Source organism: Tachypleus tridentatus, chromosome 7 (assembly GCF_004210375.1).
Source record: "Tachypleus tridentatus isolate NWPU-2018 chromosome 7, ASM421037v1, whole genome shotgun sequence".
NCBI lineage: Eukaryota > Metazoa > Arthropoda > Merostomata > Xiphosura > Limulidae > Tachypleus > Tachypleus tridentatus.
Window position 1 is genome coordinate 63892942 of NC_134831.1, and position 24166 is coordinate 63917107.

Genomic DNA, 24166 nt, shown 5'->3' on the forward strand with positions numbered 1-24166 from the left:
GATAAAATTATCAATTTCTTATTACTCGTCTTTATCTTTAAAATTAACACGTAGTTATTGTGTAGATTTGAAGACGTTTCGTCGTTCAGTTTAAGTTTCTCTCGTTCACATGCGTTTATATACTGTAATCACGTAAGTATATCTACATATACATAAATATATAGCTATGCTTTACTTTTTGGTCTTGCCACGGGACTTTATCTTCTTCTTATCACTGATAGCCAGTGGACCGTCTCACTCGTCCATAACCTTGATTAAGTGTCGGTGGGGAATCGTCGTGTACACTCATAAAATATGTAACAAAACCCTGCAATAATTTGATTAAAGGTTACCGTTATAAATGTAAGGAAGCATTACCGACGACTGGTGAATAGATAATGTCAATACGCCATACAGCGGAAGCGCCTTTCTTCCCATTTGTCACCATGTTGTTTCATGTCCTCACTCCGGAAGCCGGAATCTCTCGCGAGCGACGGACAAATGATGCTAGCCTTTGGATATGAATTTCAAATTGTTTTCCAATTCCCATGATTCACAAATTGCATCCATTTACGAACATCTTTTGAAAACTGTCCCCTTTTATCGCTGGCTTTCAGGGGAGAGCTTTTCATATGGTGCGATGAAATATGATAGTGTCGACTGTACTCTTCGCATGTTTTTCCCTGAGTTCAGTACAGCATCTCATCAAGTCTCTGAATAAGACAGTTCTGCGACTCTGAATGCGAATAGACCATAACGTCATTTGCATTTTAATGTACGAGCTACTGGACACGCTCGACGTCTCGTGTCTCGTGAATGTTTAGGACGTGCTCCTTTAGATCTTAATATGTGTCATATTTCTACAAAGATGAAGTTAGCAATGATGTAAAGAAAACACTAGAATACCATATATAGCAACTCAGTATCATACTTGCATATATAACCATATATATAAGTGTTTACCCCATGTGCACAAAATTGTTTTTTTGCTAAGACTGAGTCTTTGTAATGTATATGTTATTCAATTACATAACCATATTAAATTCACCTTAACTGGAATGTTGATCGTTAAATACGTGTTTTGAACATTATTATTTGCATATAAAAGATGTTTACATTTTATCATATAAATCTGTACACTACTTTGCTTTATACCACCATGCATTAGAAATGTTCGTTATTTTTCACGAATGAAGGGCATTAGCTCGTATATCAGGTAAATATTTTCAAAAATATGAGTCAATATTTGTGTTCTAATTGTTTGATTTCTTTGCACAGTGGCTTCCATATTTGATTGATATATATAAACATTAACGTAATAATTTATTCTTTCAGCAAAACTATCTTTAAGACTTAGTAACTACTACCATAGGATAAACAACGTAAAAACAATATTTTTTTACATTTGACGATATTATAATATAAGAACTCCAATAGACGAGCAAATAAAACTAGGATACAAATAAATTTGTAGGGAAATTAAAACGCACAATAACAGAAAAGGTGTCTACAGACAAAGACACACCTAACAGTAGAGATCCACCTTTTATCCACAAACTTCAGATAGGCAAAGAAATAAAAGAAAAAATAGATCAGAGAGTGGTGTTCAAGGCCCAAACACTAAACACAATACATCAAAATTCGTGAAATTCTCCAGGTTAACCGTAAGTTAACTCTGTTAACCTGAAGATGACCTAAGAAAGTCGAAACGTTGTTCTGTACTTTATTCTAAAGTACTAATACCCATACCAGCCGTCTTGAGAATACATTTATACAACAAAATATTTAATTTACCCTTTGCAGCCAATTAGAGGAAGATACTGAGTTCTACTAAAATATGAGAATGATTCACATTACTTCAAAATGACTGGTAGAGTGGGATGTTGTGAGCAACATTTATCTCTTACACATAGAATTCGGTATATATGGTTTGTGCCTGAACAAACTTGTAATATTTCATCATTGTTTTCACTGGAATTGTGCTATTATACTAAGAGTAACAGAAAACAACATTTCAAAAAACAAAAACAAAAAACTACGTTTTCTGGCACAGTGCAATTTCGCTGAAATTCCTCATAAAGATTTTATCTTTCAAAAACAAACACTTTGTTTCTCTTTTCTGCACCTAAACTGGAGAGAGAAACTTACTAATAATACTTTTATTTTAGAATTTTTTAGAAAATTTTTTTACAATATTATAACCTTTAAAATATTATATTTCACTTCAGTAGCAGTAGTTAATCACATAGTCTAAAATTATTATGCTAAAGTATTGTCAGTAAAAGGTCTATATTATCGAAACGCAATACCATGTTACTGCAAAATTTGAGAAACTAAGAAACTTCGACAGTTTTTTTAAAGTTTGTTTGTTTTGGACAGTGACTTATTTAGGTAGGACTAGAGGGGCTCATCCCAAGGGCCCATGAACTTATTGGGGCCTATTGATAATTTTATTGTGTGTAAAATTACATGGGATGTAGGGTCAACAAAAATTATTAGTTTCTGGGCCCACACAACCTTAAATCCGCCACTAGTTTTGAACATAAAGCACATTATGCGTGATTATAAATCAACAGGACACGACAATGGATCCTGAGATCCACATTTCGGAGAGCTAAACACTAGGCCGTGACTGGCTTATTCGTCATAAAGATAGAAGAATACACTATTAAGTGCAGAATTCCATAAATTTTATAAATAAATGGTTTAGTGTCTCTGAAAAAAATTTTTTTTTTCAATCAAAACATTTCTTATTTCTATCTCCGTATCTAAGTAATGAATCATCTTTATTTCTTTGGCCTAGTTGTTAAAGAAGAGACAATATAGACAAATAATAATGGTTGGCTTTTATCAGATACAGTTCCATGAAAACTTAATGTTATTCGAAATTTCTTATGCTTGGCATGCATGATAGCAACAAACAAATTCCAGCGACAATTCTAAGTGAAAATAAAGAACAATCTACGAAGACTTTTGTCAAATAACGGGGTTCGTCGGGCCTGCGGGGATACATCGATGGTTAAAGCGCTATTAATATTATTAAATTGCAAGAGGTTTGTTATGGTGTAAAATAGATTATGCTGGTAAAATGGAATATTCAGTTACAAGTTAGTTAAAATTTGACTAATAATTAATTGCAATACCAGTTACTTGTAAGTTATTTGTGTGTGAATTAACTTCTACTCAGAAGAACTGTCGAACCAACAAGTTGGTTTTTTGTTGTTTTTTTGTTCCCGATGCTGATCAGGTAGCCTCATAAGAACTTATAAGTGAAAGTAAAGAAGAACGTATGACAATATGTAAATCACATCATATTTACTGTATCCACTGTCGACGAAGCTTTTCGCTAAATACCAGAGATCATTAAGGCAGATAGGACACTACAGTCACAGTAATTGTTCGCACCCACTTTTACTATCTACTGATGGTAGAAATGTTGTTGATTTATCTAGTACTATCGTTACCATTCAATTATTAAAATTCTCATGGTTTATTTTTGCAAGTTGGATCTTATATTTATTAATTATTTGCTCTATTTATTGGATCAATTTTCTTGGAATGTTTGTTTGTTTTAGAATTTCGCGCAAAGCTACTCGAGGGCTATCTGCGCTAGCCGTCCCTAACTTAGCATTGTAAGACTAGAGGGAAGGCAGCTAGTCATCACCACCCACCGTCATCTCTTGGGCTACTCTTTTACGAACGAATAGTGGAATTGACCGTTACATTATAACGCCCCCACTGTTGAAAGGGCGAGCATGTATGATGCGACCGGGATTCGAACCCGCAACCCTCAGATTACGAGTCGAACGCTTTAACCCATCTGGCCATACTTGGCCGTTCTTCGAATGTTAAGCAATATATAACATATAATAATATAAACATGTTAAAAATAGACGAGAAAAAGGAGGGCAGTAAATAATAATTATCCGTTATGAAGAACACACGCAATGATTGGTTAAAAATAATAATAATGTAGATACGATCTTCATATATTTATAAAGCACTAACACCATTTAGATTTTAGCAAAACTTAAATGACCGACGTTAATTTATCAGGACAAAAATCACATTTCGGCCATAAGACAATAATAAGTGAATATATGATTATATTATAGCCACAAATGTTAAAGAATTGTATTCTGGTTCTCGTCACCAAATGTGGGAGCATTTAAAAAAAAATTCAACAGCTATCACGTGCATTTCTTGTTTTCATACTAAAGATCTTTAAGAATTGAATTATTCAAGGTTTTTATTTCTTTTCTTTTTTTGCGCTCAAATAAAGAAAATATGTAGTCAAACAACTTTATACTTATTCCTTACAAAGTGCTTATGTCATTTTAAAGCCATTTCTTTATCGTGTTTCAAATCTTCTGACTGAAAATGCTCGCCCTTTCCACCATGTGGGCGTTGTGAAGTCCCAATCAATCCCACTAAAGGATGGCTAGGATAGCTTGGTTAATAATCGTTTCGCGTGAGACTAGTGCGATACAATATTACCTAAACAAGCTTGGTTTATAAACGTTTTGTTTGAGACTAGTGCGATACAATATTACCTAAACAAGCTTGGTTTATAAACGTTTTGTTTGAGACTAGTGCAATACAACATTACTAAAACAAGATTGTTTTATCAACGTTTCGTCAAAACAACGGCACCAACAAAAGATTTTGTTGAGAAAAACTAAGTCATTATATCTAAACAGACTTAACAACCAAGGTCACTTTGTTTGCAAGGCCTGAAGAACTGATAAATCACATTCCACAAACACTTTTAAAACTGACACCTCAGAAACCGACGATTCGTTTACAAAACTTCACAACAGTAACTTTCATCTTTTTTTTCACGTACTATAAGTCTCAAACTATGATAAAGATTGACGTTTCACTCATGGAACGAATGAATTGTATTGCATGAAAATGGAACGAAACATAAGTAAAGAGCGACGTTTCGTCTACAAGGATCAATAAATATTCAAATACTGTATTTAAAGACACTTGTAAATTGAGATGTAAAATATCTGCATTTCGGTTCCGATCCTTTTTATTAACTGAAAATATAACAAAAAAGAATGAAAAAATCGTAACTGAAAATAAATATCTATATTTTCTGAGGAGACGCTGTACGCTATTTTTTCTATCATGGCGCTTTTCTCCACATGAACTAAATGTGTTACATACTGGAAAAATTGGTTTGTTTTTTGAATTTTTGAGCAAAGATACACTGGTGCTATCTGCGCTAGTCGTCCCTAATTTAGCAGTGTAAAACTAAAGGGAAGGTAGCTAGTCATCACTACCCACAGCCAAATCTTATGCTACTGTCTTACCAATAAATAGCAGGATTAACGCTCTCACAGCTGAAAGGGTAAGCATGTTCGATGGGGATTCGTACTCGCGACCCTCAGGTTGCGAGTCAAGCGTCCTAACCATCTGACTATTCCGAGCCTGTTGAAAAACATCTCATATTCGAACTCTCTTTTTTTTTTAATGATTTCTAGCTTGCGATTTCTCATTCCTTGTTGTAACAGTCCATCAGTTAATGTGCTGGACTTTAGATCAGAGGTTCCATGGTTCGTGTCTCGTTACCGCCACAAATGTAGATGCATGAAGTACGCTTTTCACTTTGGAGCTTCGGTTGTAGTATAAGAGTGAAGGTCAAATCATATTATTCGATTAGAGTAATCCAAACGTTTCTGGAACGTTTTGTCGACTAGCACATCATTTCAAAATTAGGAGTAGCTGGTTCAACTTTGCCTGTATGTTAAAAAATAAATGTTGTCACTTCCTGAGACATGAAATTCATCAATAAATGTATTTAGTTACGATCGTATTCATGCTATGACCAACGTAAGACACACGCGTGAGATTTTCAGCTGAGATAATTTATTATTTTGTTGGTTTAAAATTGGTATGTTAATGTCAGTGTGCTTTGTATTTCTTTTAATTTGTTTAGTTTTTAAAGCAAAGCCACGAAAGGATATCTTCTCTGTTCACCGTGGGGAATCGAACCTGGGATTTTAACATTGTAAATCCGTAGACTCGCTACTATACTGCTGGGGAACATTATCTTTAAATACAACGTTTAATCGTGTTAACAGTTTTGTGAATATTCTATTGTATACTGTAAATACTAAAATCATGTCCATCTGTTTTGTTTTTTTTTATATTTAATGTTGTTCAACGTGTTAGAACGTGGAAATAAATGATTCGACCCATGATTAGGATATCTTCACTTTTATTTTACTGAGCATTATGTAATAAAACACGGGCTACGATAAAGCGATGATTCAACTGAAAATTTTATCTGTTTTTACATAAGAAAAAAGTAGTAAAATACATTTTAAAAAACGTAAACTTTTATATTCTATGTCCATGTAACCTCTAGTAAAGGAGCCTTTAATTGTCAACTAAATCAAGACCTTATGGTTTTAGTGAGAATATGAGATGTGTAAGGGACCCAGCACGACGTCGCCCCGCTGAACGAAACTTTTAAGTTTTGCATCGTCGTCAATATGGCTGTGGTCTCTGCACTGTCAGCTTTTGCTTTCAATAAGCCGCTGTCTCACAGGATGAAGAGCGAGGCGACATTCTTGCCAAACACTGTCGTATTTTATCTTAGTGGCTGACCTACTGTAGATTGTATTTCAAATGAAATGGCATACTTCGGACACGGTGATGGTCACGTGGTGTATATCTTACCAAATACAAGCTCTTCCTACCGAGCGAACCTGTGTACACTCCAAAACATCATTTTTAAGGCAGCAAAGTATTAGAATCTCATATAATCTGCAGAGTGGTATTCCATCTGTCGCCACCCCAAGCAGTTTACATATTGCAAGGATAGTTTCAGCGATGACCGTAGCTTTGACAATCATAGAATGGGTTGAAGTCGGTCTTTCACAACTTACGATGAAAAAGTAAAAATGGAAGAACTGACAGCAATTTATTCTATGTTTTATACCTTAGCTGCAAGAACGATTAATGAGAGAACTTACCAAACGGATGATTCAGTTGCATAGATTGAGCTATACGAAACTATTAATCATTTGATAATTATTTCATAATGTTTTTTGACTCCATAAACCGAGTTAGTTGAGTATTTTTTTTCATCACGCTTGCTATTAGTTTAGTGCTTCATCACAAAAATAAATGTGGTATTCCGAAATTATGGCGGAGTGTTTGTCTATTTTGTGAAAGTTAAGTCCTAGCTAGCGTTGAAATGCTTGTGAAGTTAGTTTTGTTATTGTTTTCAACACATAAACTGTATAAAAATAGAAACAGCTTGAAGAGAAATCATTAACAGTTGATTTGGTATACCTCAGCTGCATTTAGTATTAATTAATTAATTAATTGCCACTCACAAATATTGACTTAAAAGTTCTGAATCCGTTAACAATGGATCTTTGGAGATGTTTGATTTAGTTTGCTTTAAATTTCATGCAAAGCTACACGAAGGCTATCTGCGCTAGACGTTCCTAATTTAGCAGTGTAAGACTAAAGAGAAGGCAGCTAGTCATCACTACCCTCGTCAACCCCTCTTGGGCCACTCTTTTCCCAACGAATAGTGGGATTGGCCGTAACATTATAACCCACCTACCCCTGAAAGGGCGAACATGTTTGATGTGATGGGGATTCGAACCTGCGATCCTCGGATTACGACTCAAATGCCTTTAACCACCTGGCCATGCCGGGACTTTTGGAGATGTTAATAATAATACTACATGTGCGAATATACTATAACATATACATTGATAGAGTAAATTCGATGACAGATATGAATTTCTTTTAAAGCTCGAAAGCTAAGCGTCAAGCCGGATGGCTTATAAGCCTAGGACTTGGCGTTCGACCCCCACGGTGGACATAATGCAAATATCCCATTACACAGTTTTCAGATAAAGCAAAGCCTCATGTTCTATCAGTTCAACCTACTTTTCTTTTAGTTTAGAAACTGAATATTAGTTAGGTTTATGGTTCAGTTTTAAGAGAAGAATGTTGGCTAATGGGCTCTAAACTTCACTTGATACAGATTGCAAGTTTTTAGCTAATCTCTTACTTTATACTTTTTTCTTACCATAAAAAAATACATTCGACAAGCGCAGAAAAAATCATTTGGGTAGCTCAAGAACAGGATAAACTAATTATAACTAAACCTGGGTTTGCTAAAATTTGTTTTACAAAAATCAGTAAGGGCTATGAATTCAGTTACTAAGACGTTCAGGAAAGCAGAGACATAAAAAAAAAAGAGAAAAAAAAGCCCTTAGCTACAATAAACCATCACACGTCCGAAGTGTCACTAACGATTATAAACATTCTTCCGATATGGAAAAACTTAATTTTTTCCTGTCTATAAGATTGTCGCTACGGAGGTTGGATGCTGGTTTATTGAACGTTGATAGGGTGCTAGAGGTCGACAAGAACTCCACCTTTATTTCACATCTGTTATAGCGTGGCGGCAAACTGAGGTGAGCACGTGCTAGTTACGGTGAGTTCGATTTTAACAGAATCATCCTGATGTGGTTGAAATCTTGTCATCTTCGATTAATAGAGAAAGATTCAACGCGCCGATTTAGGGCCTTGCTATTATACACCCCTTGGGGTAAAAGGCGCCAGGGGGATTAGGCTCAAATGCGCCCAATATTTTCGTCGCACTTAGCTAGAAATATTGGGCTTCAAATCCTATTATCTTTGAAGCGAAGAAGCTCGGAACGTGTGATGATTGTCCACGGAAGCCTTGTGCTAGAAGTGATAAGCCCGTGAACGAACAGAGAAATGGCAGAATGATTTTTTTTCTCTCTCTTATTCGTGACGAATACGGTTTCCTTCTAACATGAACCTAATGTGGCACTTTGCAAGCTAGACCAACAGAAACCAAACTGAAGTAAATCAGTTGGAGCAGTTAAAGAGATTTTCCTTTATTAGATTCTGCACTAGAAAGATTGGAGACGGGATAGCAATGATAATAATAACTACTTCTTATGAATTGAGCAGAAATCCAGAATCAACTTACTTTTTACATATGTATCTTCATATATGTGCTTAATACTCTAACAAGATTTTATAGGAAATTTTGTCCAATAAAGTATAATCCGTTCATTGGATAACGCATCGTTCACGGTAACATATTCGGATTTTTAGATTTATATTTAATACAAACATATAACTACTACACGCGAAATTGTTATGAATGTTAATCAGCTTCTGTTTAAAATAATTCCTGAATTCGACTCTTGAGTTTATTTCCTGGAGAATATATTGCATCAGAGATCAGAGCGGATTAAAATATTCGATTAGTCAAGAAACCATTTAATACCCTAGTTTCAAGTTCATGTGAAGTTTTTATATTTAAAAAGTGAAAACTGTGTTCATTGGTAAAACATTTAATTAAAACTGTTTCGAATCCTAAAGTACGTTACATATTTTGAGATCCATTTTTTTCTTTCCTATTGGCAGTTTTTGATCAAAGAATTATTACACTAACCCGATATTTGTTAAAGTCTAAAAGATAAACCCTAATGTGAAATGTTTCGAGTAACTTATAATCTACGTAACGAGTAAAGTTCAGTTTGAATAAACTTCATTTAAATCAACGTTTCAATCGTTTTCCAAAGTATTCATTCCGTTGAGAATCACATTAAAGAATAAGATATCGTAACTAACTTCTAAGTATTGCAGTGATATCGTAACTAACTTCTAAGTATTGCAGTGATATCTTAACTAACTTCTAAGTATTGCAGTGATATCGTAACTAACTTCTGAGTATTGCAGTGTACACAAAAGAAAATCAATAATTTTTTTTAGAGAAACCAATAAAAAAGGTAACTTTTAATCCAAAACACTTGTGAAAGTTACTTTAATAACAACAAAATAATAAATTAACCTGGCATGAACAGGTAGTTAAGATGCTCGACTCGCAATCTGGTGGTCGCGGGTTTGAACTTCCGTCACAACAAACATGCCCGCTCTCTTAGGTGCGGGGACGTTATAATGTAAAGGTCGATCCCTCTATTCATTGGTAAAAGAGTAGCCCAAGAGTTGACGATGGGTGGGGATGACGAGTTGTCCTATAATCGTCTATTATTAAATTAAAGACGACAAGCACAGACAGTCCTAGTGTATTTTTGCACGAAATTCAAAACAAACAAACAGGGGGATTTAGTTGTAGGTGCTGGGTATTTATCGGAGGATTCATCAACTAATAAACATAGAATGTTGTGTTTTTATGGACCTGAAGCACGATTAAAACTATTCAGGATACTTATTCAAAATGCAAGAATAAAACTCAAATTGTTACTTGATGGAGCGATTTTTTTGGGTGTTGGAAAAAGGCGAAAAAATGTAACTGATTTATTAAAACAAAAATACAGTGAAACAAGTTCACATATAAAAATTTCGAGTAAGCACAACTGTTACTTTAATATCCACTTCTTCTCAGATAACACATACAATTGATCGATTCCAGTTAACTCATACTTTCACTCTGACGACATAGCTTGAAGCACAAATACACGATGATGAAACGTTACTAGCTGAATATTAAACCCGAGCATCCGCAAAATTTTCAACATTAAAAATAAAACTTCCTTTTCAAACTATAACGCAGATCTCTCACATGAATTCCTTTTGTTTCCCGGTGATTCAGCAATGAGCTTAAGACCCAATAACGTTAAAATCGGGTTCGATGCTCGCGGACGATACAGCACACATAGATTATTGTGTAATTATTCCCTAACTCGATTTTACCTGATACATAATTACTCTGACTCTATTTACTAATAACATTTTATAGCCTAGCCCTTTAACGAAGTTTCTATGGTATTTATTATTCGACAGAAAGTCCTCAAAGTAACAATAACAAAATCTAATATAAGTGATTTCAACTATATCAGCATACTGACCTGTTCTGTTCTTCCGATAATAAAAAATCCAATAAATAAATATTTATGGTAAATGTTTTGATAGACCGTTTACACATACCTGACGTAGACAGTTACACAAAACGTTGTAAAATAAATCTTTTATTTCATATACATCGATTTTTTATAATCCTATCTAATGCATACATACCACAGATTTCCAACATCTTGCGTACTGAACAATTAACCTATATTTTTTACTGTTGTAACAAGAAACAATTAGAAAGTGACTGAGTGGTGTGATACTACAAAGCCATACATGCTTAGTTTAAAAAAAGCGTGAAGTACAAAAAGTGTAGGCCCGGTTTGGCCAAGCGTGTTAAGGCGTGCGACTCGTACTCTGAGGGTCGCGGGTTCGCATCTCCGTCACACCAAACATGCTTGCCCCTTTCAGCCGTGGGGGCGTTATAATGTGACGGTCAATCCACTATTCGTTGGTAAAAGAGTAGCCTAAGAGTTGGCGGTGGGTGGTGATGAGTAGCTGCCTTCCACCTAGTCTTACACTGCTAAATTAGGGACGGCTAGCACAGATAGCCCTCGAGTAGCTTTGTGCGAAATTCAAAAACAAACAAAACAAAAAGTGTAACCGTTTGTGTCATACATTTTTGCTCATAAATATATTTAATATGTATGTGAGAATTGTTAAAAAATAATCTTACAAAGGCAGTTAAAACAAGCAAGAAGTCATTGTTGTTTTAAATACATCTTACAAAACCAATTAAAACAAAGCAAGAAATTATTGTTGTTTTCGTAGCACAAAACTACACATCTGCGCTTTCTTCACCGCAGATAGCCGAACGCCGGATTTTGACTTTCTAAGTCCGTGAAATGTTCCGCTGACCCACCGATTGACTGAAATACGCATGTTTGTTCTTTTGGAATTTGAAGACAAATTTCTTGCCCCTGTGTTCTCCTAACCCTAACTTACCCTATGTTCTCTTAACCCTAACTTACTTATGTTCTCCTAACCATAACTTACCCTGTGTTCTCCTAACCCTCACTAACATCGATACGTATTACTACGTTCGTGTTGTGTGAATTGTGAAAATTATCAATTTCTTTTGAGATTTTTTACCTCAACGAGTATCTTTTTTTTCTTTGTTCTGTGATCTCATTATCTGCTCTGATGGAAGTCACGACCAGTAACAATATCTATTCCTTTCACTGCACACGTGTACATTCGAGAAGCGTTAAGAGTGTTCTACGACAGACGATAAGAGTGGGTATTTGCTGATGTGCAAGCAGCGGAAAATGAGCTTTGAGCACGACAATGGCGAAGACAGCCTCCCGCGAGGTTCCGCGAGGTGTCCCGTCTCGACCGCAGATGTTCCGAAAACCATTCGATCTACTGAAGTTTCTCTCCCTGTCACACCGCCCTTAAGTTCGAAAACCCCATGGAAATCACTCCAGATCTTAAGATGAGAAAGAAAAAAAAAAGCCTGTAGTTTCCTCTTCTGATTTTGTTGAGAAGATTATATATATTTTTTTATTGTCTGGTATTCAATGAATTAACATGAAAGGCTTAACCCTCGAGAATTGTAGAATCACGAGTCTGCTAATATATATATAAAAAAGGAACGTAATTGAAACTTAACTTTTGAAGGAAACCAATCACTGAGCAAAACAAATATAAAAAGTCGTGAACATTTTCACCTGGGTAGATATACTAATTTACTAATTAGCTTTTTCAGAATAAAAGATACTATAAACCCATGAGTTTTGAGATACCATATATCCAATAGGTATATTGTATCAACGTTTTAAGAGAAACTAATTTAAATCTTTTCGTTGACTAAGACAAAACCATTATTTTAGGTGAATATCTTTAATATGTTTTCCTATATACCGAAGCAGAACATGTCTACTCACCTGTTGCTGTACTCTCGTACTGCAACTCTGAGATATAATTAAACAACGGAAACAATATTCAAACAATATGAATTTTTGACAATAACTACATTCACAGACCTACAACTCTTTCTTTGGTTTTAAAGTCATTCTTACTCACATTGGGAAGGTACTAGCTCAGAAAGCAATCTATTATTGATTTATGAATCTATATGAAGAGGTTACGCCTTTTACAGATATCTCTGGAGTAGATCGCTGGAAAATTACAATAGAAGAAAATACCTAAACAGAAAGGTACATTTAAAATTACCAGGTACATAAAACCTGTAGATTTACGACTAAAAAGGAATATAAACATTTAATATGAATTAAGCATATTATATTTTACCTTTTACCTGGATTTAATGTGCATTTTATTTTTGGTGAAAAATTCGTTTCGTCAAACGTTAAAATTCGATAATTTAAAAGCGCAAGTTTCTAGAATATTAAAAAAAAACTATTATTCGATTGACTTTTGTTATTATAGTTAAGAAGGATAAGTTTTTGAAACCTGAACCTACTGGAGTAGTTAATCTTTTAGTTTATTTACCGAGTTCGATCCCGACAAACGTCAAAATTGGATGAACACAGACATCTTGGTCCAGAAATGAACGCATATTTCTTCTAAGATCCAACGTTGGCCGTCAAAATTTTTTGCAGTAATTACACTCTTTGCTTTTCTCAAGGTAGAAAACGAAATTCATGCCGTGCCAAGCGAGAGTTTTACCATCTAAGATAAGCCGTTAATCCTTTACTAAGCGTCTTTCTTAACAATTCAAACTGCCTGATTACCACATCATGAAAGGGTCTTTACGAGTGACAAAAACAACTTCAGGATAAATTAAACCTGTTCAGCTTGTCAATCGGATACTAATCCAGTTACTGGAATTAAACTCGAAGCTTTGTTCCAAATATTTAAACAGCCACAACCTATGGAATCCTATTTTCCAGTACAAGAGGAAGACGAAAAGGGTTAATAGTTAGATATTATACTTGAATACTTAGAGCCCGCTAATTTTAAATACGGTTTTCTTGTTGGCTCTAACAGATGGTTATTGTGTGAAAACTATGTAAGTGTAGGAGGCTTAAAGAGTTGTGTGAAATATTATGATCTGTATTTTATGACATATGAAAAACTGTAAAATTAGTCTGTTTTCTTAAGAAACCCGGCTTATTATTGAGCAGAAATGTAAATAAAGTCGCTGTGCCTGTTTACAGATATCTTTAATGCATATCACCACAAAATTACAATCGAAGAAAATGCCTTAACAGAAAAATATTTTTAAAATGTGTAGTTGTACATAAAACTAATATGTTTTAAATATATAAAACCTATTATATAAAATATAATGAATTAGCAGGATAAGCAAGTAAAAGATTTTACCTTTAAGAATTTCTGTGTTTCATAAAGAACAAAACTGTGTATTGGATACCAAGGAGTGTATTAATTAAGAAAATTTTCAGATACCAAACAGCGTATTGATCAACCATCCTCTCAGATGCCTAACATTGTGTTGTAAGACAGGCTCTTACAAAGCAAACAGTAAGTGTATTGTTAAATAGGCTCTTGAATATCAAACAGTAGATGTATTGTTAGATAAGCTTTTAAATATCAAACGGTAAATGTATTGTTAGATATACTTTTAAATATCAAACAGTTATTGTACTGTTAGGCTCTTAGATAACAAATAGTATTTCGATAGACAGGTCCTTAGGTATGAAACAGTAAATTGGAGAAATGACAAAAACTACATTAGGGTTAGAAACATGGTAGATTGTTGATTTTTTCCATGTATTGCAATGATAAAAAAGACAAATAAATGTGTACAAAATTGTGTAAGTTATAATTAAAATTACTTATAATCAGGTTTAACTATAGCTTCTGTTCTATAGTATCCAGATACGTACGAGTGGCTCAGCAGTAAGCTGGAAGGCAGGCTTATAAGGTTAAAATTTGGGTTTTGATACGTGTGATAGGCACAGCACAGATTCGTATTGTGTTTTTGTACTTAACAAGAAATGAAGAAATAATTCTACGAGTGGCTTTGTGTGTGTACGTGCATTCTAAATAAGCATCGAATACTAGTGTGTTAATATCTTGTCTGATATACATACTCTTGATTATGTAAACTATATATATATGCACATACATATAAAATGTTTATGACCGCGGTTATATCAGTACGTTACACGTTATTGAAAAAAAAAAAAAAATGAATACATGTTCATGCATGAACAGTTTCTGATCCACAAGAGAAAATAGACTGTAAAATTATTGCAAATATATAATCAAAGATACTAGTTCTTTCTGCCAAAGGTTGCGGAGAACAATATTAATTTATATCAGCCCCTAAAACAAAAATAAAAATCCGCATAAATAACACCTAATTAAAGGATAGACCGTGTAGTGCTATTATTATCCTTACACACTAAACAGGTAATATTAATCTAACCGTGATTAATATCTAAGATTATGCGGTGATTAAAGTTTGTATGCAACTAATCGTAGTTACGTGAGAAACGACAATCAACATTTGAACGCAATCGCATATACTTCAGACCTTTCGACGACAGTGACTGTTAGTATAGATGGCGCTAATTCAGAAAACGTGACTGCCACACGTAAATCTGGCGAATTATAAGTTAGAAAATTTCTACATTATGTCTATATAAAACATACTGATCACCGTTTAGTATATTGGTAACAATCTAAATAAAATGAGATTAGAATATCAAACGACCTTGAAGTACATACCCTTACTTACTTTAAAACATATGACGGAAATATTTTAAATGCAGCTTTCGTTTGTTTGTTTATTTCTGTGTTGTTAATCGCAAAAAAATACACGATGTGCTTTTTATGCTCTGTTCATTGCGTGTACCCAAATCCGATTTTTAGCGTTGTAAGTCCTAAGACTTTTCGCTGAACCACTGGGAGGGGTGGAGATTAATGCAGCGACTGATATTTTAGAAAGTGACATATATAAAACGACTTCAGAAAATCTGACTTTCATAGCCAACAACTAGTGTTTGGAAATATTTGACGAACGTGATTTATACGTAACAGAATCCTCTTTTAGATATATTAATACCACACGTTAAATGTGTCAACTAATACTATAGAACGTTTGATGATCGAGGAATCAGGTTTCACGGCTAATACTACGGAATATTTAACCAAACTAAAACTATATAGGAGAACGTTTGAAGAGCTTAACGTATTTGTAACGGCGAATAACCTTAAGACGTTTGGCGATCATTATTTATGCTTAATGTTTAATATTTTATAACATTTAAGTCACGGAACTTAAATGTAGTGGGAATACTTTAAAGCATTTGGTGACTATGACTAATGTTCTGAATAATACGTTAGGATACTTAAATACCATAATTTAAATGTAGTAGGTAGGGAAGCCTTTACATGAACAAGTAATGGTTCGCAAAACTTGACGAATATAACTTACATTGAACGACTTATGCTTTAGGATATACCATCATTAATTATATTTACAATCAATGACACCAGGCGACTTTTACTTAAACTCTTTTAGATATATTTAGGAATACTGAAGTTTCCACGCTGGTACAGCGGTAAGTCCACGAATTTACAACGTTAAAAGCAAGGGTTCGATTCCCCTCGGTGGGCGCAGTAGACAGCCCAACGTTGCTTTGCTATAAGAAACACACACAAACACCTATTGAGGTCTATAATTTAAATTAAGCGACTTGGAGACCAGTACTCCAAGTTGGAAATTACATTTAACGGCAATAATGTTATAATGTAACTATTTATAATTTAAACAAATTGATACAAATAGTTCACTATGACTTGGCTACCCTAGTGGTCGAGAAATGTCGCTTAAAAATTACAGCGTTTGTGTTAGTTATTGATAGCCACATAAAAGTAATTTCTTAAAGCCTGTTCCACTTTGTAGAGAACACTACATTGAAAACAAGATTTTTTTATGTTTAGTTCCATTAAGTCACACATAGGTGTGATTATCTTAGATCGTAATTTTTGGGCCTGAGGAGTATAACTCAAATGTTTAAAAATATATGAATACCAAACTTTAGGAGAGTTACTTAAAGATCGCGACAAGTAATCATATAGTTATTCGTCTTTTGGAGAGAGATGTCTAAATTTTTTAACACAATTAATACCTTATACCATACAAGGATTTCTTAATAATGATCAGCGATGTCATTGAATCAAACTAATATTTCTCATTCTTGTACTGTTTATGTGGGACCTTCTTTATCAAATATCTTAAATTACTACACCAGGATTGTAAAAACTTCTTTACAGAAAACGATATTGTGGAGAAACTAACATCTATGTCAAGGAAATGTTTGTTTGTGAATTTCGTATAGCGCAAAGCTATATGAGAACTATCTGCGCTAGCTGCCCCCAATTTAGCAGTGTAAGACTCATTACCACCCACCGCCAACTCTTGATCTACTCTTTTACCAACGAATAGTGGGATTGACCGTCACATAATAACGCTCCCACTGCTGAAAGGCCGAATATGTTTGGTGTGATGGGGATTCGAACCCGCAATCCTCGGATTACGAGTCGAGCACCTTAACCACCTAGCCATGCCATGCTTTAAGGAAATGAACACTAGTACAAGTGTTTCGCTTCACACATTGAGAGAAGCATATACACGCACACTGTTAAGTTTCGATGAGAAGTTGTTGTATTTCTTTTTCAACTTACTAGTATTGTATAGTAAGTATACACTAGTGTGTATAGCGTAAAAGCTTACAACGTACGAATCAGTGTTTTCGTAATGTTCTGTTCTGCTTGAAACTCAGTAACAAAAGAAGGATATAAAGAAACAAAGAGTAATATAATAAATATAGGTTGTACCTTTACCGATGAAATTCTGGCATGATCATGGGATACTGTTTACCAGATTGTATTTTTTGGGGCAAGGCGTATTAAAATTTGCGCAACAATCGCATAAGATCCTTGACATTTTGAGGGACAGGTGTGTGATTGTTGGCGATATCATGATGTATGTTCAATAGGAATGAAGTCTGGCAAAGAATATAATTTCTGGTTCATCCTATTCATTGAGCACCACATGAATTCGGTTTAGTTGGGTGAAGTCGTTCATAAATTGAATACAAGGGCCATGGAATTTCTATACATCATTCCTTAGGATGTTGTTTAGTACATGAGTACCCCCATTATTGCTCTGGCATACGGAATGTTTCAAGTTTGGAGAATTTCGCTCCCTGTCACGCCTCCAAATTCAGACACGCCTATTGTCACTGTCTACACAAAAACTATCCAGGCAAACATTACTTGACCCTATGTAACACAGTAGTAATACATGGTTCTGTGCAACGCTCTAACGATATGTGGTCCTATATTACACTCTAATGAGATAAATAATAGATATCGTAAGAGACTACGTGATATTAGTCTAAAATCATGGAAATGATTTATTACTGTTTGTGTAACAACATAAAAAGAGATACGGCAGAGTTGATGTTCTCATTAAACTGACCTTTGATGAACATCTAGGACTAAAATTCTTAAGATACATTCACTGTGATGACATGAACATATTACAAACCCTCTTTCAGCAGGCCAGTAAGTCTCAAAATATCCAAATGGCTTAAAATACGTATATTTAAATAATCAAAATAGTTTTTACAAATAATTTTACTCCTTTAACCCTATGGATAACAAAACTAATAAAAATAAATTTTGTTTCTTTACATAAGCCAAAGCTACTTAAATTATCGCAAGAAACTTTACAAGCAGGTTGAGAGTTTATAATGTTTTACCACATAGCACTTGTTCTATTCCCTGCGATGGACACAGCAAATTGCTCCATGTGGCTTTGCTCTAAAAACATCATGACACAAACCTTTCTCAAAAGTTATTTAACCAGTTTATCTTTGTCAATGGTTTGAAATAATTTTACACTGTTTATAAGCTATTTATTATTACCTATATATGGCTGTTGTATAGGCTAAAATTAAAGTATAAGATAATGGCATTTTAACATTTATTTCACTCACACACAGGCGTTTCTCAGTTTGAATGTTTTTCTTGGTGACTTAATTTATTTACTTACTTTAAGAAACATAAAAATACTGGGCTTATATAACAAACTAGTCAGATGTGATCTGGTGCTTAACTTACAGGGCTACGAATCCGAGGGTGCATGGTCAGTGTCCCTCTGCCGTAAAATCTCGCTCCGCTATTTGAGGTATTTGATTAAAGTGATTGAAGAATTAGCGGTGGCTGCTGCTAGCTAGTTGGTTTTCATCTAGTCCATCATATCACATACCAGCACGACTATCATAGATAATCTTTTTGTAATTTTGCGCGATTATCCGAAACAATCAACCAATCAGCATGAATACTTTTAAGTCTGTGTGTCTGTGAATAAAACGGTTTACAAAATGTATTTTTAATTGCGTAAACTGGATCAAAAGGTCTGGATAACTATAGCAAAATTTACAAATAAGAAATCAGTTTTTAACTCTATACAATTCTGCAACTAAACGATTTCATTTAATTTCACATTTCATATAGTAGTTTTCTACGAATTACCAAAAGTAACTTTCTGTAATAGAAACAAATTAAATATTGTTTGGATAACTTCGTGAACGCTTTAGAAAACACATATACGTAAATACTGTGAGAATAAGTTCAACAAGAACTTAGAAACCAACGTATATCTTGTTGATAGAAATTCATGAACGCCTTAGAGACCAAAGTGAATATTGTTAGGATAACTTCGTGAATGCTTTAGAAAACAACGTAAATATTGTTAAGATACTTCAAGTATAGTTTAGTAACCAATGTAGCTATTGTTAGGATAAGTTAATGAAATCTTAAAATGAGCTTCAGTGCTGTCGGTAGAGCTTCAAGAATGATTTGGAAAATATTTTTGAATTTTCTTAGTATTATAATTTTATATTACACATGAAAACAAGTCTTGCAAGATACTTGAATGACTTTATAAACCTGGAAAGAATTCATGCATTGGAAACTTTCAAGATAACATTTTAATCTTCGGATTGGTTTTGATAGTTATTAAAATACATCATCGGAAGCTACTGTTATGAGAACATACAAAAGTAGAAAATTATATTTTTCTATAAATGTTTAGATATTTTATGCAGAACTTTAAACATTTTAGAAAGAAATGTCTCGGTAGCTGTTAATCGTATTTTATGAACACTTTAAAAGTTGTTTTTGTAACTGACCTTGTAACGTTAAAAACCTTAAAGTTTCGAAATGGTTAGAATTAATCCGCGAATTATGTTCTATTAAAAAAAGTACAAAAATACTAGTTTTGACACAGATGTCCTCTGATACTGTGTTCTTTTTACAAGTGTAATATCACATAATCATTAGAATAATTGTTAACATTTAGAAAATAAAGTTACAATAACTTCTAAAACATCAAATGCTTCGCAAGCTAATATTTTCTCTATATATTAGACTAGCTTTAGAAAAGTTTAGTATTTATAGCTATTACTTTAGCCTAAACACTAAGCTAAACTATACATTAATATGTACAAGTTTTTCTCTTTTTGAACTGGATATTAATACTTTCACATATTTAAAAAACATTATTATTAGACAGTCTTCAGACATATATCCTTATTTCTTCCTAAAATCGTATTATTTTTGAAAGTAAAATTTTATCAAAGCAACTGAAAATTAACTTCAAGTCTGTATTTTGTGCGGTAAGAGGAATGATGAAGTTGGCCATTAAGGCTAGATATTACGTTACCCATTAATAGTGATAATGCTTTGATCGGTATAAATGCCTAAGATATCTTGTATAGAAATACGTAATACAATATAGTGGTTTATTAATTACTTGGTAAAGTCAGATCCAACGGTCATGCAAGAGTAAGGTGACACGGTAAGTTTTATGTTTCTCTACTTTTGATTTTTTGAGCCACAACAATTATGTTTACCGTTACTTTACCAAAGTAACTTTATCTAGTTACATTGTACCAGTACCTTTTCGAGTAATTTTATCACATACTATATTACTACCATACCAACATAGCTCTGTCACATACTATATTAGTACCTTACCAAATTAGCTTTATCATATACTATATTTGTTCCTTACTAAACTAAATCTTTATTTAGTTATACTGTACCAGCACCTTACTCGAGTAATTTTATCATACACTATATTACTACCATTCCAAAACAGCTTTATCACATACTGTATCAGTACCTTGCCAAAGTAACTTTATTATATGCTATATTAGTACCTTACTAAACCAACTTTATCTAAAAATACTATATCAAAAACTTTGCCAGAGTATCTCTATGCTTTATTGGTTTCTTGCTAAGGTCAGTTTATCACACTTTACATCAGTACCCTATAAAGGTAAATGTATTTCCTGCAAAATCACTGCCATCCCAGAGTAACCGTTTCTTTTGTTTTCTCATCAGCTTATCAAAACAAATTTATAAATGTACCTCATGCTATATAAATACCTTGTCAAAGTAACTTTATCTCATACTATATCAGTATCTTGCTAAATTCATTGCAACTTATGCAACATGAGCATTTTAATAAAGTAAATTTATAAATTGATCTCATGGAATGTTATTATCTTTTCTAAGTAACTTTATTTTATGCTACACATAAGCACCCTGTCAAAGTAACCATCTAATGCTATATCAGTACCTTACCAATGTAAATTCATCTTATGCAATATTAGTACCTTGTCAAAGTAACTATCTTGTGTTATATCAATGCCTTGCTAAGGCGGGTTTATATTATCTTGTATTAGTACTTTGTCAAATTATCTGTATATTTTAAGTTATATTCGTACCTCACTAAAGTAATTTTATTGTATGCTATATATCAGTACCTTGTCAAAGTAGCTTTATCTTGTGCTATCTCTCAGTACCTTGCTAATGTAAATTTGTCTCATGTCATATTATTACAATGTTAAAGTAGTTATCCTTAAGCTATATTTGTGCGTTACTAAAGCAATTTTATCTTGTGCCCTATCTGCATCTCACCAACGTAAATTTGCCTCTTGCGATATTAGTACTTTGTCAAAGTATCTTTATATCTTAAGCTATATTTTTACCTTACTAAAGTAATTTTATTTTATGCTATATCAATACATCACCAAAGCAACTAGAGATATTACTTCAGCATTGTGTTACCATATTTTAATGTCAGTATCTTATATTGTAGACTATTTATTGTTAATGGTTTTACTGATTGTTGCTGTAAAATAGACATAATATCCGAACATCTAACTGATTCTAACACAAAGATACTTTTTAATAGTTACTTCGCAAAACATCAACTATCGTACAAGGAAAGTTAAACCACATTCACAAGTTGTTTAAATAAAGATACTATTTTATTACGTTATTTCAGTTTAGTGGTAATAGTCCTATAGCAGTATTTAACACAGTCTAGTGTTAAATAAACTCAGTATTCCGATAATTGTTTGAACTCGAAGTCTAGTGTTAAATAAACTCAGTATTCCGATAATTGTTTGAACTCGAAGTTTAAGTTCAAGGGAAGTCTAGTTCAGTGTGCAATTTTGATCAATGTGTGTTTTTGAGTCATACTAGTTTCTGGGAATTCCACTCTTCATCATTAACCCTGAACTCAAGTTAACCAAAGAAAGATAAGTTGAACCTATGTTATAGTGAAAAGTATCAAACATTGTTGGTGTTATTGTTGGCCAATGGTACTTTTCCTTCACTTCATCTATCTAATGTATTGGCTTTTCTCATAGTGACGTTAAAGCACGTTCACACCAACAATGCATTTGACAGTCTAGTGATACTATTTAAGCGTTTTATAATAACTTTTATATCTATTAATAGTATTTAACAATGTTACAATCCTTTTTTTTAACTATGTAATATTATTTCAATATTTTATTATACTAGTCTAGATAACATTATTGAATCACGTTATAACCTATTATATCCATTCCTATTTGTATCATAAACTATGTATCTAGTAACATTTTCTCATTGTCTGATAATAATATTTATATATATTCGTATATATTCTGGTAGAACACCAGTAAGGTTACTGACTTTCAAAGATAAAATCCAGAAATTGTGTTATTGGTTTTTATCTTAAAAACAAATACATATGTATATATTCCATCTCTTTATATAATCATGTTTTGGTTTGTGCCACAGTTTATTTAATTTTTTATATTATTTTCATTTGAGTAATGTTTATCCTTAACGTGTACTTATTCAGTAATTAGGAGCTAATATCTTACTTTAATGTTCTACTGTATCTTTAATTACTGAAAATATTTTCAGTTTACAGCGACACTATTTCAGTATTATATTATATATTTTATTTACTGGAGTGTGTTTGTTCGAGTTAAACAGAGAGAATGGGTTATCTGTACTGTGCTCACCGCGTAAATCGAACCATGAATGTTAATGTTGTTACGACTCAAATTTACCGTTGTGCCAAAAGAAAGCTACTTATATTTATCAGTATGATACTGGTTTACTCACCCGTTACAGTTTCTTAACTGTTTGACTCATAAAATGTTAGTAACATTCTACCGATTCACTCACTGCGTCAACTATTTCATTAACCCACAACGTTTCTGTCTACCGATGCTGTTTCAATGTAGTATTAAGCCTTTCGAATGTCGGTAATATGTTGTTAGGGTTCGATTAAACTAGGAAGGTTTGGTTTGAATTTCGCGCAGATAGAAATTGGTTGGTTTGCGTTTTATGGCGCAAAGCAACTAGGCTATCTGCGCCAGTTACGATAACTTTTAGTAACCGGAAAATATAACACTCCATTCATTTTTAAATGACGTTTAAGGGTTTGCTTGAAGCATTTAAACTTATAAACAATAAAGGACTAAAACCTGAAATAAAACAGCTTCGAATCAATGAAATTAAAAACATACAATAACAAAAGAAATGTATGTATCCTTACCATTAGCTATAATATCTTGAAATACAAACGAATGTTGTGTCTTTAGCACGTGTTAATAAGATGTCACCCTTGGGGCGAGCGTGCGGGACGTTTTCTGACTGCCACACTTAATTTCTTCCTTGCAGAGTTAGCCCTGAGTTGCTGGTTACGCTTACAGAAACCACGTGCTCACGTACACAGCATAGGAGCGTTCTGGCCTGTGTCTGACATTGTACATCACGTAAATGGAAGCGCAGGTCAGGTTTTTCAGGACACGCGCCTGAACGCTACGCCCTCACAGCAACTATGCTAAGTTACAAACGAATACACTTGTTAGACGATAGAGCATAGGAACCATGATTGGTTAAAACTGTCTGACAGTTTTCATTCGATGTAATTCTGTTTTGTAGCTATAAAATGATGTTCTAATTATTATGTCTTATGGACATACACGATAAGTTT

The 24166-nt window shown here is 33.5% G+C and overlaps 1 protein-coding gene across 1 annotated transcript in view; it reads right to left on the reverse strand.

The window, feature by feature from the left end:
- LOC143255833 (zinc finger protein 488-like) overlaps positions 1 to 23893 on the reverse strand; it is a 44441-nt gene extending 20548 nt beyond the window's left edge. Inside the window, exon 1 of the mRNA XM_076512136.1 lies at positions 23726 to 23893. Coding sequence (XP_076368251.1) covers positions 23726 to 23728 — 3 coding nt within the window. The 5' untranslated portion in view covers positions 23729 to 23893. The remainder of the gene's footprint in view (positions 1 to 23725) is intronic.
- Positions 23894 to 24166: the final 273 nt, after the last annotated feature.